This window comes from Phalacrocorax aristotelis, chromosome 7 (assembly GCF_949628215.1).
Source record: "Phalacrocorax aristotelis chromosome 7, bGulAri2.1, whole genome shotgun sequence".
In the NCBI taxonomy this organism is placed as follows: domain Eukaryota; kingdom Metazoa; phylum Chordata; class Aves; order Suliformes; family Phalacrocoracidae; genus Phalacrocorax; species Phalacrocorax aristotelis.
In genome coordinates, this window is record NC_134282.1 from 28,228,606 (window position 1) to 28,245,666 (window position 17,061).

Sequence of the window (17,061 nt, forward strand, 5' to 3'; positions counted from 1 at the left end):
GCAAAAAGAATACATCAGCTTTTGGTGCTCAAGGCCTGATTTTCCAAAGTATGTAGCGTTACAGAGTGTTTCATCTGGCCAAAGCACAGCACCTACTCAGTTGCAACTGCCCTTACAGTCGTGCAGCAGAAACTCTGCAAGTCAGGTCCAGGGACATAAGCAGCAGAGGAAATACAACAGCGAGGTCTGGTGGAAGCAGCTTGTCCCGTAACACACATGAAACCAGTTAAGACAGCACTTAACTACCTTAATTATGAATGAGAAAATTCCCTTCCTTCCACAGCTCTACTTTGCTGTCCAGTTTCTGCCAGAATTGGAGCACAAGATCCAAGCTCTAAATTAGTCTTCAGAAGAGTTCAGTTCTGTTTAACAGGAGAAAACAGTGTCTTATGGGGGAAGAACAGCATGCAATCATTTAAGTAAAAACAGTATTGGAAAGCATTTATACAAAGGAAGCAAAGCAAGACTGCACAGCAACCTCTGTACTGGACCAAGATATACCAAGTTCAGAGTTACTATTTAAAGTCATGTTTTCTGTGTAATTCAAAGGGAGAGAGGTGTCCACAGGAAGGATAGAGAAAGGTCCTTACAAAAAAAAAAAAAAAAAAAAAGGGAAAACACAAATTCCGCTGTGCAGCATATTTACGCCTCCAGGGCTACCGCCAGTGAGCGTTAGACTACAGGGCTCCACTGCAGAGATTTCTGAACTGCCTGAGCCACAATATTCATCAGCTGCTCCACAGGCTACAGCTGAAGGAGATGAAATAGATGCTTTACCAGTGAATCTCTGCAGTATTTGGCAGGCACGCATCAGTCAACTTTAGCTAAGTCACTTTGTCCATAGCTACCCTTAACGCTGCACCTCCATGCAAATTATGAGTACAAAATAATATGATGCATGACAGTGGTTGCAAAGGTTTAGGTAGCAGAAACTGGCTATGTGTCACCAGGGAACTTCAATTTTTTTATTTTATATGAAGTCAAATGTAAATCAGTCTCATCTGATATACAATGTTACTATTTCCAGATATATACAGAAAAAAAAACCAAATCACTGTTTCTCAGTTTCTCAGAATCCAGCAGATGTTGAATCCATAATTTTACAAAACTGAGAAAAGTCTAATTGTACTGACAATCTCCTCAAAGCTCTGACAAAAATAACCTCCCCCTATGTAACCTGTAAGAGCTGATCTACCAACCTTGGGAGATCCACAAGAAATAATAAAGAGAAAAGGCAGCTATTTTAAGTAAATGCCTGGAAAACTTATTTCCTGAAGCAGTCACCAGATCATGTGGGATAAAGCCATGAAACCACCACCAAGAAAAACGTACCCATCCTTTCATGCAGCACTTCAATAGCTAACAACTTGCGGGACTACCTGCCTTTTCCCTTTGCACTACTGGCCTGCCTTTACAGGGAAGTAGGGACACAGAACTGCACATCTTCCAGGGCTTCCTTCTTTAGTGTGAAGAACAGAGGTAACAAAATTAGTCCTGGGCTTAATAATATTTACATTACTTGAGACCAGCGCAGTCTGATGACCTTCAGAGAGAAGTACTCCAGTAGGAACATGTCCTTCAGTAAATCATTCCAACAGTTATTCAACCTCAGTTTTACAAGTTTATGCCCAACTTAATCTTGGATTTGTCTGCCCGTGAACCAAGGAGTCTACAGCCAAAGCTACTTTTTTCCCCAAAGTATTTCTTCATTATGAAGAAAGGGAAAAAAATATTCTACTTTCATGATCATATATTAACAGCTACACTAAAGAAGATCAGAGATCCCTGGGTCCTGGGACAAGCGGTCACAAAAAAAGAATACCCTAAGTAGAAGCGATCCTTCACAGGTGTTAACCTCCTGCCTTACAACAACGAACAGCTTCGGGCCATCCTGAGCTGGGAACTACACACAGATCACCGTGCTTAAGAGCCGTTATACCTCTCAGCACTTTGTCAAAACTCTTCTGAGACAATTTATAGTCTCGGCCTCCGCAACGCCAGTAGTAGTGGTTTTCACAACTTAAAACGCGTGCGATACGAGTGTTTCCTCGTCCTTCCTCACCCCATGTGTTACCCGGTAACTCCATTCAACGCCGCTGCCCACAACGGCGGCTCAGCCCGCCGCCGCTCCCCCCGCCGGGCCCCTCGGCCCGCAGCTCTCCCCCAGGCACCGGCAGCGCCGGCACCGCGACCGCGGGAGGGTTCCACGACCGACAGACAGCGCACCGGCGCCCCCCCAACCCCGCACCTCACCCCGAGGCCCGCCCCGGCACCTGCCCCCACCGCCGGGCCCTGAGGGAGCCACCGCTGATCCCGGCCGGGACCAGCCGGCGGCCGCTCCCCAGGCCCCGCAGACGGACACTCGCTCCACCACCCCTCACCGCACCGCGCCTACCCGCCGGGGCAGCGCCCCGTCCCATGCCGGCGCCGCCGCTCCCGCCGCCGGACTCGCTCTGCCCTCCTGCCCCGGCCAGCCCCTTCCGTGAGGCGGGGGGGGGGGGGGGGGGCAGGGGGCCCGCCCCAGAGGCGCGGCGAGGCGAGGCGCGGCGGCGGCCCCGGGCGCCCAGGTCGAGGATGGGCTGTGAAGGGGGAAGCCGTGCAATGGCGCTGCCTGTGCTGGGGTGGGGGAAGGAAGAAGAGGAGCTGGGGGGGTGAGGGGGGAGAGAACGCCCTCCCCACCCGCGCCCCTCCCTCTCCTCACCGCGCCCGCCGGCCCCGCTGTGAGGAGGCGGAGGGCCCCCCGCCTCAGCCCCGTGTTTCCCCGCCTCAGCACCGCGTTCCCCTCGCGTCCCTCACCACCGCCCGGCCCGGGCCGGGCCTGCGGTTTACCAAGCCGCAGCATCCGAGCGGTGGTTTTTGTTTTCCTTCAGCAACACGAGAAATCCAGCAACGCGGTTGCTTCATCCCGTGGCTTCCGAGGGTTTTCAGCCCTCTTTGGCTCGAGGCCGTTAGTAGTGCCCGCCAGCACAACGGCCTGATGGGTGCCTCCGAGGAAAGGTAAAAATTAAGAGGGGAAAAAAGCCAAAGTGCATGAGGAAGGGGAAGGCAACCGCCGCACCTCAGTGGCTAGGCCTGGAGTGGCCCTTCTGTTGGCGGTGTGTTTTGCTGCAATTATCAGACACAATACGGGGGGAGAAGGTGCCCAAAGACACCAAAACGTCCTGTGATACTCAGGCCAACGTCATGGTGCCTTTTTCTAAGGTGGTTGCAGCAGTTCCTTGTGTCACAGACATTCACACCAACCTGTGACCCCGTGCTCAATCATGGCTTACAGCGACATCTCAAAACCTCAACTGGAACACATCAGATTTGCCTCTCGCCCCTCCAGTTTATCTTCCCTGTCCTTCACAAACACGTACACTATCTCCTACCCCTTCTCCCTTGTACCTCCCTTCTCAGCCACACTATCCTGTCCCAAAAGGCAGTTACCAGTGCCTTCCTTTCACTGTTCCTCTTCATGTTAGTATCTTCTAAATGTGCTAGAAATCTTTTGGTATCTTCTAAAAGTGCTAGAAAGCACTTGACAGGAAAGCCTCCTTTCATTCCAGTCTGGGAGATGAGGGAAGCAACCCTGTCATCTGCAGCCCCTTTGGATGCTTTTCATTCTTCCTTTCTCTGGAGAGGAAAACTGAACTACTTCCATGGCTCTAAATTACCACAGTTAGCTCAGGGGAAAAAAACCCAAAACATTACTGGTTTGTGCAGGCGGGCAACAGCCAAAAGGGCAAATACCTCCCACCCAAACAATCCACCAATCTGAGCTTGTTTCTCAGGGCTCTCCCGTCTTGGCCTTGCAGTTTCTCTGGCCATCACGCCAGAGAGGATGTGCATTTGGTCACTTCAGATGAGCACAGGTCCTCTCCTGTAAGACTGGACATCCAGACAGGTGAGACACACATGAGCACATCAGGGCAAGGGGCTGTGACTGCAAAGCCCAATCCATAGCCAAACACCTGTTAGTCTTGCAGTGGAAGAGAGCTGCTCTTCAGTCACATGTTTTTTTAAACAGTCTTGAAGGATTAAACAAAATTACAATAACAGTTAAGCATTAACTTGCTACTGCTTACCCTGTAAATAGTAGCATGGCTGCTTCCCTTTGTGGTCTGACTGCTGCGGAAAGCTCAGAGCAGTTTTGTTCAGTGAACACCCAGAGTTAAATCAGGGATGCTGAGACACATAATGAATAGTGTACAAATACTAAAATGCTACACCATAAAAAAAACTGTATCGACTTTACAGTATACCAGTTCACTCAGCACACAGATATGACAAATGAGTCTGAGTTAACAAACCCAGGAATTACAGTATCGGCTTACCTTGACTGGCTGGGGATGAATTTGGGCAGGCAGGAGAAGTGCCTGCTGGCAGTTTAGGGATGCATCTGCTGGCAGTCTCAGGAAGCCCGCCATGACAGCATATCTCGGGTAAGGTGGTATTTTCCAGAGACTCATGGACCTTTTCTGTCTTTCACCCGCTTCCTTTCAGGAAGTCAGATGTGGCACATGCAAAGGGCTGCTGTTCTTCCCCAGAGAAGCTGGAAGGCTTTCCCAGGCGATGCATTGGACTGACTGAGTTCTGACACTACGCCCCACGAGGTCTCAGCGAAGATAGCAAAGGAGCTAAGTACACCTACGAACACTTGTGCATGTGCTTTTACTGTGAAGACATGTGGGGTTTGAAAGACAGAGGAACTCTCCCCTTTGCTTCAGCTGGGCTTGGATGAAAGCCCCAAAGAACACACAGTAACCCAACATTGTGAAATTATGAAATGTATTAGAGAACACTCATGTTTTCTTAGTATCAAAAGAGAGGACATTATGTAATAGTTGCTACCATAGGGGAACAGGAATGTCTGCCCGGTCCCATGATTACAGGGTGAGTAGTAGCAAGCTAATGCTCAACTATGTTGTTGTAATTTTGTTCAGTCCCTGAAGACTGTTAAAAAAAACTTTCCGAACAGTGGAAAAAGTCTGGGGCGGTTTTATTACATGACACACAAATACCACCCTATGAAGTTCACTGCTCTTCAAAAGGAGGCAATCAATGCTCCCCAAAGGAGGGAGCCCAACCGACTGAGAGCAAAAGCAGAGGTGCCCCATTTCTCACCCTGCCTCGCACACCATTACCCTGTTTAAGTCACTGGCTGTTCCTGCCCTTGCCTGTTAGGAAGTTGAAAGAAGCCAGTGCTTGACTATGCTAAAAATACGCTTGCCTGATGCCGGACTGGCGGGACAAAGGCATCGCAGGGATGGGAAGTCCTTTTTCCAAACGCAAAGCCGGTCTTTTATTGGCACAAATGTCAGGCAAAAGCATGCACGCCCTACCGCCACGGCTTCACGGCGACTCTGATTGTGGTGTTTGTGCCACGCGGTGAGAAAGAAGCGAAGCTTTTGCTGCTTTTCCTGCGAAGCCGGCAGGAGCGGTGCGGACTGTGAGAAGCGCCCACATGGGGTTCCTGTGGAGGGGGTGCGTGTGGGGGGAGCCCAGCAACGCTCCCGCACAGGGCCCACGCACCCCCTGCAAAGCCTCCCACCCCGCTGAGGAAGGCGTACAACGTTTTTAAAGCTCTGCCGCGAACGCCCCGAGTCGCCGTGCCGCGCCGGCGCCGTGGGGACAGGGCGGAGGACACGCGGACGCACACAGAGCGGTGACGCGAAAGGCGCGCGCGGCGCTTGCGCGGTGGAAGAGCGGCGGCGGCGGCGATGAAGGTGGCGGTGGCGGGGTGCTGCCATGGCGCCCTGGACAAGATGTACGAGACGTTGGAACTGCTGCAGCGGCGGCATAACGTGCGGCCAGACCTGCTGCTCTGCTGCGGTGACTTCCAGGCCGTGCGTAACGAGGCTGACCTGCGCTGCATGGCCGTGCCCGCTAAGTACCGGCACATGCAGACCTTCTACCGGTGAGCGCCGCCTGGCCCGGCCCTGTCCCGCCCGTCCCCGCCCCGCCCCGCTACAGCCGCCCTCTTCTCTCCGCAGGTACTACTCCGGCGAGAAGAAAGCCCCGGTCCTCACGGTGTTCATCGGCGGGAACCACGAAGCGTCCAACCACCTGCAGGAGCTGCCCTACGGCGGGTGGGTGGCCCCCAACATCTATTACCTCGGTAGGGTCCCCCGCCGGCGTGTTCCCCTCCAGCCCCTTGCCCGGCAGCGGCCCCGCCGTGACGAGCTGCGCTCCCGTCTCCTCTAGGTTACGCCGGCGTGGTGCGGTTCCGCGGCGTGAGGATCGGAGGCATCTCGGGCATCTTCAAGTCTCACGACTACCGGAAAGGTATGGTGGGACGGAGGGCCTGGCTGCGCGGCCAGTACTGGGCCTGAGCCATCGCAGGAGGGTCCAGCTGTTCCCCCGCACCTCTGAACAGACTGCTATGCCGGAAACCTCTCTTGGCTCAACACGTGGATTTTTCTGGAGGTGGTAGATGAGTCGGTAGCTGCCTGGTGACTACAGCAGGAAGCAATGCGCCTTTTGAATGTTGTTGTTGGAACAGTCTTGACTTTTCCATGGCAGTGTCCTTTTAGTGGGCTACACAAGACTGTGTAGTTTTCCTTGTGTGAAACAGTCAATTGATAAGTATGATATTGTACAAATGTACTGTTCTGAGCTGAGGCTTAGTGTCAGTGTCTTGAGATCAGTTCCTCCTGGTTATATGTGTATGTATTCAAGAGTTCTTCCCTGGAAGGGTCTCCATCGGTGAACAGAAATCTTGTCACAGATGATACCTGGTGTCAGTAAATAGAAGATAGCTTAGTCTTTCTCATTCCTCAGTACATAAAATAGCAGTCTCTTACTTGCGATTAATGGACCATAATATTATCTTCAGCAACACACTACTTCAGAGGAGCTTTGCAGTGGCTTTTGAGCTGCAAAATACTGAACTAGTTTTCTAGAACACCCGACTCTGTCTAATACCTCTCAGTGCTAATTAAATTTGTTATCAAGCATGCAGTTCATATGCCTGAATACTGCATGTGGGAGAATAGACTTTTTTGACAGTAATGGTAACTAATGATAAAGGAATTTATCTGTTCGTTCTTAAGAGTATGTAGGAGCTCTGCTAGACGTTCAGGTTTCTTGTCCCAAGGCAAAGTTGGAGGCTATGTCCCTTTTGCACATCCAGAGCCTGTGATGCCTGTGGGCAGTTACAGGTGTGTTCAAGTTGCTGCTGAATCTGTTGAGCTGTATTTTCACGATTGGTAGTAGCACTCTTGAAGAAACACAAAAAATCGAGCCTCAGTGGCCTGAGTCAGGAGTCAGATCTCATGCAGTGCTTTGCGGTCTTTTAGTTTATACCTCTTCCTGAGCTGTTACATCCTAACTTATGGTCCAATCACTGACCACTCGTAGAGGCTTGCTCTCAGTGTGTTGACGCACAACTTTTGATTGTTCCCGTCTACCTTGTGTTCTTTGGCTGTGCCAGCATGTTTGCACATGTCTCTGTGATACTAGCAGATACATGTTTCATGTCTGTGCAGCAAACAGCTCTCTATGTATGTGGTTGCACATGGCTGTGCAGTATAACTGTGCAGGTGTGGGGAAGTAATGAGGGATGCTATCCCACCAGAGGGGTACAAAACCGTCTTTAGGAATTAAGCACATAAATCTTTCTGCCAAAAGTTACTTGTTTCAGACGGGTCTTGGGTTTTAAGTATTGGAGTTAAACTCCTCTGTTTTTTGTTTCCACAACTGAATTACTGTATTCTCTATATTTATTATAAAAAGACACAAAACTGAAGAAATGCTTATTGTTGTAGACACATTTTTACAACATATTTGCCTCACATGTAAAAAGTTAGCAGCCAGTTGTTGTAAGCCTTGTGTAAATGAAATACAGTATCTCCTTTGATTGTTGGCAGCCTTGTGTTTGGGACTGCTCTAGGTGTCTGTGTGACCCCAAGAAGCTAGCTTGCAAGCAGTGTTAAGAGGGAACTATTGCTTCAGGCAACTACTCTTTTTCCAATGTTTCAGGCCACTTTGAGTGCCCACCATACAACCAGCAAACAATTAGAAGTGCTTACCATGTGAGGAATATAGAAGTCTTCAAACTGAAGCAGGTTAGTGAAAAATCTAACTTTTTTAAACAGTGGTAAACAGTTTTTATTAATTTAGAAGTAAGTTGTCAAAGCTACTCTGAATAAGCACGTTGTTGGATAGCAAATCTTACCAACAACTCCCAGCTAATCTGGACAGGCCATTTTATGCTGGGTGTTATTGCAGTGTTGTTCCCACTGGATATCTTCTCCAATGCTTTGCATAGCAGTGCAAATTTGATCTGAATTAGGCACAGGCAGAAGTGTGGTTTTGATGGTTTTATTTTTTAATTGGATAAAATTCACAGAATGGAAGGTACTCCAGCTACACGTCCCTGTTCCAGCTTGTATGTTAGCTTTTGGAAGATAGATGTTACCTTGTATAACAAGCAAGCTGGTTGGTACAAAGTTAACTAAAATTGAATGAGCTGAAGAAGCTGATCCCAAATTTCTATGGCTGAAGTATTTTTGACTCCAGGGTGAGAGATTAAAAGGACAGATTAGCTCTGTTTTTGAGCTGTTGCCGACTTCCTGCTTTGTCACAAGAGCTACTCCATACAGCTGAGGTTGGGGTATGAATACATGTATTTATAAGCATCTTGTGAATGATCATTCAGGTTGCAGTTGCATGCTTAAGTGTTTAGTAGATACGGGGATGCTGAACATAGGACAAAGGTTTGCTGTCTTTGTCAAAGAGTTTGATGTGTTTCACCGTAAGTTTCGTAGTAGTTGGATTTGGGTTTCATCTAGAAGTGTGTTCTGATACAGCTGGTGGAAATGTGCTGAATATTGAACCGAGACATGCTTAAGACATTGATTAGACTTCGAGGGGTGCTTCCTTTGAGGAGAAATATCGTGCTTAGCCATTATCTCTTTTAAACAAAGCTTTTAAAACTTTTGCAAGGAAGAAGATGCCTTTGATTGTGGGTAGAGAACTTGCTCTGTAGCTGTAATTTTTAAGAGTTGTTTTCTGAGTGCCTGACACCTACTGTGATGCTATGGTCTCTTTTATAAGGCAGTATATTTAAAACACAGCTGACTGTCCCAAGAAGGTATAGTAAAAACCATGGAGATTGGAGTCCCTTGACAACTTCAAAGGCCACCTGAAAGATGGGGCTCAGTGGTATACTTACTTGCTTTGAAAGTGAGGATATTGGTCACAGCTAACTCTGTGTTGATCTGGAGTGAACATGTTGCATGTGTTCCATCTAGTGCTGTGTAATTTCAAAACTTCTTTGTCATGTGTGTTTTGTTTTATACCATATGCATTTTGGGTTGACAGTTAAAGCATCCAATTGATATATTTATGTCACATGACTGGCCAAGGAGCATATATCACTATGGAAACAAGAAACAGCTTCTTAAAATGAAATCCTTCTTCCGTCAAGAAGTGGAGAGCAACACATTAGGAAGCCCTGCTGCTTCAGAGCTCCTGCAGCATCTGAAACCCACCTACTGGTTCTCAGCACATCTTCATGTTAAATTTGCAGCTTTCATGCAACACCAGGTAAAGGGGGTGAGGGGGAATCAAGAATGTATGCATCCCAAGCACATTTTAGAATTCCAGTGCAGGTAATCGTGTCCGCAAAAGCAATTCTATAATACGTTTGCTCAGTTATTAAAACTTGGCTTAAGCTGCAAAATGTTAAGTGGTGTTAAGACTACTAGCTTATGTAAGTGAAAGAGATGTTATAAATCAGTGGTGTAACTACTGAATCTTCTTCAGGGACAATGTGAAATAACCAGTGTCACTGCACTGAAACTTATGAATTTACAGTTATAGAAAAGCACTCTCTTTTCCACTTTATTGGGGAAGGAGACAACTTCAAAAGAAGGTGATAGAGAAGCGACTGAAAAGAAGATAGAGCTTAACAAGGGATGGGAGGATGCCCGTAGTAAGGCTTGGCAGATGAAGTTGTCTGATGGCCTGGGTAAAGCCAAAAACCAGCCCCTGTAGCTTGAAACTTCTCCTGGTTTGAGTTATTCCTGAAAGTGGTGTGACGTGCTATTCCTATTGGCACATTATTTAGCTGTAAAAATGTAACTCTAGACCTTCTAGACTCAACAAGTCTGTTTCCAATTATGTTAAAGTTTTTCTTTTTGCTTCAAGGCTAGGTGTGCTCAGCTGCCTTGGCTAAGGATGAAGTGTGGCTCTTGCTTTATCTTGCTGTCATCTGCATCCAGTTTCCTGTTAGACTTCCAGTGAAGTCTGTCTTTCTCTTTGTCCCTCCATCCCTTGCTTATAATCCCATGCTGATTTTCTATTTCAGAAAGTCTTTTTCTGTAAAAATTATGCCTTTAAGTCTTTTTCTATAAGTTGTTTAGAATGGTCAAATTTCACAGAAGTGCTAATGACTGTGTTATAACGCTATTTGTTTTCTAGGCGAACTCCAAAGAAGAGCTACCAAAAGCAACAAAGTTTTTGGCTCTGGATAAATGCCTGCCGCACAGAGACTTTCTGCAGGTGATGACCATGTGCAGTGGGCTTTTTCACTTTTAAAGTATTTCACTTGTCTGGTCTGGTAAGAGTTGTGCTTAGATACAAGCTGAAGAATAGTTCTGATAAATGGAGTAACTGGAAAGAAACTAGGAATGGTGCATGTGTGGAATGGTCTTTGTGTAATGTTGCCTTGAAATAAGATGATGTTGCATCCTGCCATGCAGGCACGGTGTTTACTTATTCCTGTGGTTTCCTTCCACCTTAGAACAACTACTTGACTTAACTGGAGAAGTAGCTCTACTTTAACCTGCATTGAATCTCCTCTTTAGATTTTCTGTCAAATGTCAAACGTAAGAAGAAAGCCCATCTCGATGCTTTTCTTCTCTGACAGTTTAGTTAGGGTCTGCTAGTGCCTCTTTCTTCAGATCTGGATTCAAGAATTCAGACAGGATTGAGTCCTAAATTGAGTAATGTAATTTCCTTTCAGTATTTTGCATTCCAGCAAGAATTGGTGCAACTTCCTAGGAGAATGGCTCTGCTTCTTTTTGTTTGGGGGATATCTTGGCTAGGAAGGGCAGTGGACAAGTAGGTGGTCTAGGTTGTGGGAATTTTCAGTATGAGTGCCAAACTGATTTGCCAAGAGCAAATCAGTGTTCCTGTGTGTGGCCAGTGTATGCTACCTGGGGTGTCATCTCTAAAAATCTCAAATGGATGAATCTAAAACCCTTTGCTATGTGAGGGAGCTGCTGACAGCATGTTCTTCAAATGCAGTCAAGTGTTTTACTAGTCTTACTTTAAAGTAGCTTTTATTTGTCAGCTTAAAGGGAAGATGGTTCATTATCTCTCCTTTGGATGTATGGTGGGATCCATTTGCCCTAGTAGCTACCTTTGAAGATGGGAGAGAGTATGAGGATGTGCTTTTGCTATGTGAAGGTATGCTGGGGTGCTAGTCCAGACTTAAAATCCTGTAGCAAAACTGATCTGAAGTAGTACTACCTCCAGCAGTGTGGTGAGACACCAGTGTGGGGCTGTGGTTTAAAGTGTATATTTTTCTTTTTCTTTTTTCCCCTAAAACTATCTTAAAAGGTTGCATTACTTTATGAATTATTTAAAATCCAAGTCTGACTAATGCAATTTGGCTAAACAGAATGTTTGGATTTGGGTTAATGTCACTGAAGACAAAGTGATTTAGATTTCAATTCATCAGCTGCTGAAAGAATTTTAAAAAATTTAATGTTAATGGCTGTGCTAAGAATGCGTGTTTATACAGCAGAATAACTGTTGCTATCAGTTCTTGATGTATATCTGCTTAGAAGGCAGCATGAACTTAAGAGGAGGCAAATTTTGGTTTTGAAGTTGCGTAAATGTCCAGTAGCTGGCAGTAGAGAGGTGGTTGTTCTGCTTCTTAATCGCTGTAAGCTCAAATATAGAAATGCCTTTTTGACCTCTGTTAATTGCCCCTTTTTTAGCCCCTTATTGCTGTAAACTTTTATGTAGGGCTAACTTGAGAGAACTTGTTTGATTGAGACCACTAGCTCAGTGTACTTGAAATTTAATTGAAACTCTATACCATGAAAGTAACACTTGAAACTTTAATCGGTTTTTGGTGTTAAGAGAAATAACTTACCTAATCTGTTTTCTCTGGTGTTTTGTTTTTTTGTTTTTTTTTTTTTTTAAGATAATAGACGTAGAACATGATCCTAGCGCAGGCGACTCGCTGGAGTATGATGCAGAGTGGATTGCAGTCCTCAAGGCCACCAACAGCCTTGTTAATGTGACTCCGAGCTCATGGATTATGCCTGAAAATAATGGCCTCCATGCAAAGTAAGTTGCACAAAAAGTGGAGAGGAAAATGGAATTTTGCTGGACTGGAAGTAAACTTCTTGTTGTGTTTCTCTGTTCTGCAGCCTGTAATGTCTGTTGGACTTGCTAAATGCCTAGGAAAACAAAGGGGATGGTGACAAGATCTGTGCTCTAGTGCATACGACTTCTTTACTCTTCTACAAGGGCAGCTAGTTTCATGTTGCAAACTTAGATCTACCACCATTAAAGGGGCCAAATAACCATGGTGGCTGATCATCATGCCAGTTAACGCTGTGAGACTGAAAATCAGCCTGAATTACGGGGGCAGGCGGGCGAGTGCTTATTGAGTGGGTTGACATAATACGCAAATCCTTGGTGGGGAGAGGGGAAATCTTAGTATTGACCAAAGGCAATGTACCTTCCTGAAAAAATCGCTTAAGAAATTAGGCATCTGTTGTAAGATGAATTTATTATCCATCTTTAAAAGTTTCTCTTTGCAGTGGGAACAGGAAGCACCTTTTGACTAGCTGCACTTGTTTTAACTTTATACACTTATTTAGGTGGGATTACAGTGTGACAGAAGAAGCCATCAAAGAGGTATTGGAAGAGCTGAATCATAACCTCAAAATTCCTTGCAACTTCACACTGACAGCTGCTTGTTATGATCCCAGCAAGCCCCAAAAACACATGGAACCAGTTCATACCATCAATCCACAGACAACCGAGTTTTGTGCCCAGTTTGGCCTCACTGACATCAACGACAGGATCCAGCAAGCTAAAGAAGAGGGCTCAGTACGAGGTGAATATGAAGAGGAGGAGGAGGAAGAGGAGATGGACAGTACTGGATCAGCAGAGGAACCCAGTGAATATAATACAGATAATTCTGGACTGTCATCCATTAATCCAGATGAAATAATGCTGGATGAAGAAGGTGGCGATGAAGACTTGAGTACATGTTCTGTAGATCCTTCCCCCGATCATCCTCCTGACTTCTCTGCAAGTTTTTCTGACATCCGGATCATGCCAGATTCCATGGCGGTATCGTCTGATGACGCTATGGATTCCACTAACGAGGAACTGGAGAAATCTGGTGTGAGTAAGCAGGTGGAAGAGAAGAGCTTAAATGAGAGACCATTAAAGCGCATTGGCGGTAATGAAAATGGAAGCAGTGGCACCAAAAAAATTAAGAGAAGGAATCAGGCTATCTATGCTGCAGAAGATGAAGATAAAACAGAGCAACCCTTTATGTGATGTATAAACAAGTTCTCTCTGTACCTTTTTATGGGAAGGTGGTGAGAACTGTGGTGGACTACTTGTGTTTTTAACATTACTTGATCTTATTCATCTTACTTTCTTAAGCTGAAGAGGCCGTGTGTACCTCTCGCAGGGAAGGTGATTTATCCAGGTTAAACATCTAAGTCAGAAGCAGACTTTTCCAACAAAGTACTTTTGACAAAGGACTTAAAGCTCACACATAATCAGTTGATTTCGCTTCAGTTCTTGGTTATTAGCCTATACTACGTATCTCCAGCTGTACTGCTATACAAGATTCCCCATGCTTGTTTAACAAGAAAAGTACTTTTAAACTATAACTCAAGTCAAAGCGAGAGGATGTCTGGCTTAAAAGACTGAATGGTTTGATTTTATTGCTTTTGTCTTGTTTTATACTGAACTTTTAATACAAAGTAGTGTATGCAATAGCTCCATGAACTATATTTGAAAATAGAATTCCCATAATAACAGAACAGCAATAGAACAGTGAAGATTTTTGTTTCTGGTGATACTTATGTCATAGAAAAACTTCACGGTCATAAACAAAACAACGCATATTGCCCAGTATTGGCTTTTAATGGCAGTTTTGATAGGGAACTGAGTCTCTTAATTTGAAGCATGACAGTTTTATGGGTACCATAGAAGAGAGTATCTCTGTTTGTAAAAACTTGTGTGCTGTTTGTAAAAACTTGAGAACCATGTCTTAAAATTAAAATGCAAGTAGTTAGGGTGAACAGCTTCCTAAATGTGGACATCATCACTCTCAATTCTTACCAATTCAGGCTGTGTTGTATTTTCATATAAGGTGGTTGATGTTTATAAGTTGCTTGAGACAATAATGCCTGCCATTATCATTAGCCAAAGTTTCACCTGTCACTTCTTTTCAGTAGCGTGTAACTTGCAGAATTCTTGCAACTGGTGGGCCGATGCTATTAACATCCTGGGTTTTTTCCAGAGGACGCCGTCTTGTTTTACTAAATTATTAGGTTGTCCCTCCTAATACTGCCCCTGTATCTCTTTATGCCTGCTTGTCTGTCAGAACACCCACCAAAGAGAGCTGTGGTACAATGTGATGAAAAATTGGAAGCATTTGGTGTGTAACCCTTAGGTTATCTAAAGTAGCTGAACTGTCAGCTGGATTGCTCAAGTCAGTTGAGTATCTTTAAGGGGTCCTGGGTCTGCAGTTCTAAAATCTTAAGCATGCCTCATGATCTGAAGACTGTAATGGAAATAAAATATTTTAAGTATAAATTGTGTTATGAACTTCAAAAGTCTCCCAAGAAATCTGAGTGTGTTATTCAGCTGTCAAATTCTAAGTGAACTGGAGTGGAAGATGTATTTTATGTGTAACAGACTTTTTAGACGTTTTTAAAGCAAATCATTCTGTTGTGTGTTGTCCCCTGTTTCTGCTATATGTGTTTTGGCTTTCTAGAAAGCAGGAGACTTTGAAAAGATAGAATACTGATTTTTTAAAAACTTCAAAGATTATTTTTTTAATGAAGTATTTCAGCATCCATTGAACAGACTGCAGCCTGTAAAATACAATTGACAAAATTTTTTTGAGTACAAACTGTATCTGATCAATATGGAGTTACTATGCCCTTTCTTGTAGTCGTTCACACCCTCTTTGCGGTTTGAAGTGTCCAGCTCTACTGTGCTCTTGTCCATTTATGGGTTTTCCCTCTCAGTAAGATCCTCTGCTGCATGTAGAATTCAACTGAAGCTCTGAACTTGAAGCTTCCCCATTAAAGAAGGCCAAATACTCCAAAAAGTATGTAAAACGGTAGGGAAGGCTGACAAAGTTGAGTCAGTTCTTAAGACCCAGAGACTTCAGTCCTCTTTAAAAGGAAGTTTTAAAGTCTTTCTGAAAACTTTTTAAATTTTGGTGAGAAACATCTGGAAAATGTTTCTCTGTCAGGCCCTCGTACAAGTTATAATCACAGGTTTTTCAGTATATGAGACTTGCGCTTAGTCTAGAAATGTTTTTGCAGTTCCCTATAAAGTGCTTGAGAAGAATTCATCTGTTTCATTCCAGGCCAGCACACAGGTATTTTGTTCAAGGTTTGTTATAAATCTCAGAGAAAAGCAAACTAAGAAAAGGGGTATAGCTTTTTTTTTTGTCTTTCCATGAGAAGTGGAGGATTTTTTTTAAAATCAAAGCTATTAAAGTCAACTTGTGGCAGCATCCCAAAGTATGTTTGTTATGCTCCCATTGTTCTCTGCCACCTCTTAAGAGCTGGCAAACCTGCATTTACCTCTTAGCGAAAGCTGACAGTTTGGGCCCTGACGTGATGTTTTAATTATCCTTCCCCCTGCCTCCATTTAATTCTGTCTTCAGGAGCAATGAGTTCATAGAATTAGTATCCCCATGTCTCAGAATGTGACATACAGGGGGCTAATAATAGAATACCAGCTCTTGAGAGAAGTCTATGGAGAAACTGAGGGAAGTCCTGGGGTTTTGGGGTGTTTTCTGCAAAAACTCAATCCAAAACCAAATCAATTAATGAAAGCAACAAAAATGATGGCCAAAAAAGCAAACCCAAACCCTTTATTTCATGCACAGCAAGGCTGAGGATGGGAAGTGGCACACCATTCCCGTGTCCCAGATGGAGATTGTGCTCGAGTAGGTGGTCCTCAACAACACTCTAGCTCTTTGCGTACTTTGTGTGAATGAAGTGCCATCCTGTGTCCTACTCATGCCATCTTCACATTCCACACAGCCAGGGGCAACATTTGCAATGAGGATGGGTCAGAAGGACCTGTACGGCTCCATCACTCTTGGACTCCATCATTTCCACTAGCACAGTCAGAATATAAGGTGGCCGACGCTAAACCTGGTTGCTTGGAATGAAAAACAGCCCAGCTAAACCTGGTTGCTTGGAATGAAAAACAGCCCAGGATGTTGTTGGACAGCTGCGAGGCTGTCCTGAAAATGGTGCTAGTGTCCCTGTCCTATGGGGCATGGGACAAGGCCTAGGAGAGCAGCAGCGTGGTGATGCTAGCACTGGGTGAGAAGCCTGTAGTCAGTGTCAGGGTGAAGTCAGTCACCCGGCTCTGCTTTCGCCTTCTTTCCGTGGGGCCGGGAGAGCCGAGGACAATGAGGAGGGCTGAGCCAGTCCGCGGCGCCGTCGGCAGCCCCGTCCCTCATGGCGGAGGCGGCGTTTTCCTTCCTTTCCCGCCAGCCGCGCCCCGGTACTCGCGCGCGCGCGCCGCCACCTCCTCGCCGCCAGTGGGTGTGCGCGGTGTCGAGGCGGGAGGCGCGCAGGCGCCCTGCGGGCGGGGATTGGCGGAAGGTAGCGAGGGTTTCGGAGTCGGTAGATTCGTTACGCGCGAGGCCGCGGCGCCGCGCTGCGCTCCGCCATGAGGCCCTGCCCGGCGGCGGCGGCGCGCGCGCGGGCCTGAGGGCGCTGCCGGCGGACCTGCTCCGCCTGCTCCTGCTCCTGCTGCCGCTGCCTCCGCCTCCGCCAAGATGGCGTGCGTGTTGGAGGCGCCGCTCCGCATGAGCGTCCTCTCGGTGAGTGC

At 46.0% G+C, this 17,061-nt stretch overlaps 3 protein-coding genes across 15 annotated transcripts in view; 2 read left to right on the forward strand and 1 right to left on the reverse strand.

The window, feature by feature from the left end:
• PPP2R3A (protein phosphatase 2 regulatory subunit B''alpha) overlaps positions 1-2,502 on the reverse strand; it is a 60,723-nt gene extending 58,221 nt beyond the window's left edge. For all 4 annotated transcript variants that reach the window (XM_075099491.1, XM_075099490.1, XM_075099489.1 and 1 more), the window contains exon 1: positions 2,396-2,502. The gene's annotated coding sequence lies outside the window, so the exon portion shown is untranslated. The remainder of the gene's footprint in view (positions 1-2,395) is intronic.
• A 3,144-nt stretch (positions 2,503-5,646) lies between these two features.
• DBR1 (debranching RNA lariats 1) lies at positions 5,647-14,790 on the forward strand. 2 transcript variants are annotated; one of them, XM_075099511.1, is made up of 8 exons: positions 5,647-5,899; positions 5,976-6,100; positions 6,187-6,267; positions 7,963-8,048; positions 9,307-9,531; positions 10,408-10,488; positions 12,143-12,288; positions 12,828-14,790. In XM_075099511.1, the coding sequence occupies exons 1-8, from the start codon at positions 5,703-5,705 to the stop codon at positions 13,516-13,518; spliced, it is 1,632 nt and encodes a 543-aa protein (XP_074955612.1). In that variant the 5' UTR covers positions 5,647-5,702; the 3' UTR covers positions 13,519-14,790. The 2 variants fall into 2 exon arrangements, with proteins under 2 accessions (XP_074955612.1, XP_074955613.1); XM_075099512.1 differs by having other exon boundaries at positions 5,667-5,899; positions 5,976-6,071.
• A 1,996-nt stretch (positions 14,791-16,786) lies between these two features.
• Positions 16,787-17,061, forward strand: part of ARMC8 (armadillo repeat containing 8) — an 85,438-nt gene continuing 85,163 nt past the window's right edge. For 3 of the 9 annotated variants that reach the window (XM_075099500.1, XM_075099505.1, XM_075099506.1), the window contains exon 1: positions 16,812-17,053. In XM_075099500.1, coding sequence (XP_074955601.1) covers positions 17,009-17,053 — 45 coding nt within the window. In that variant the 5' untranslated portion in view covers positions 16,812-17,008. Of the gene's footprint in view, positions 17,054-17,061 lie in introns of all 9 variants that reach the window. The other 6 variants (XR_012661570.1, XM_075099501.1, XM_075099504.1 and 3 more) reach the window with 4 other exon arrangements.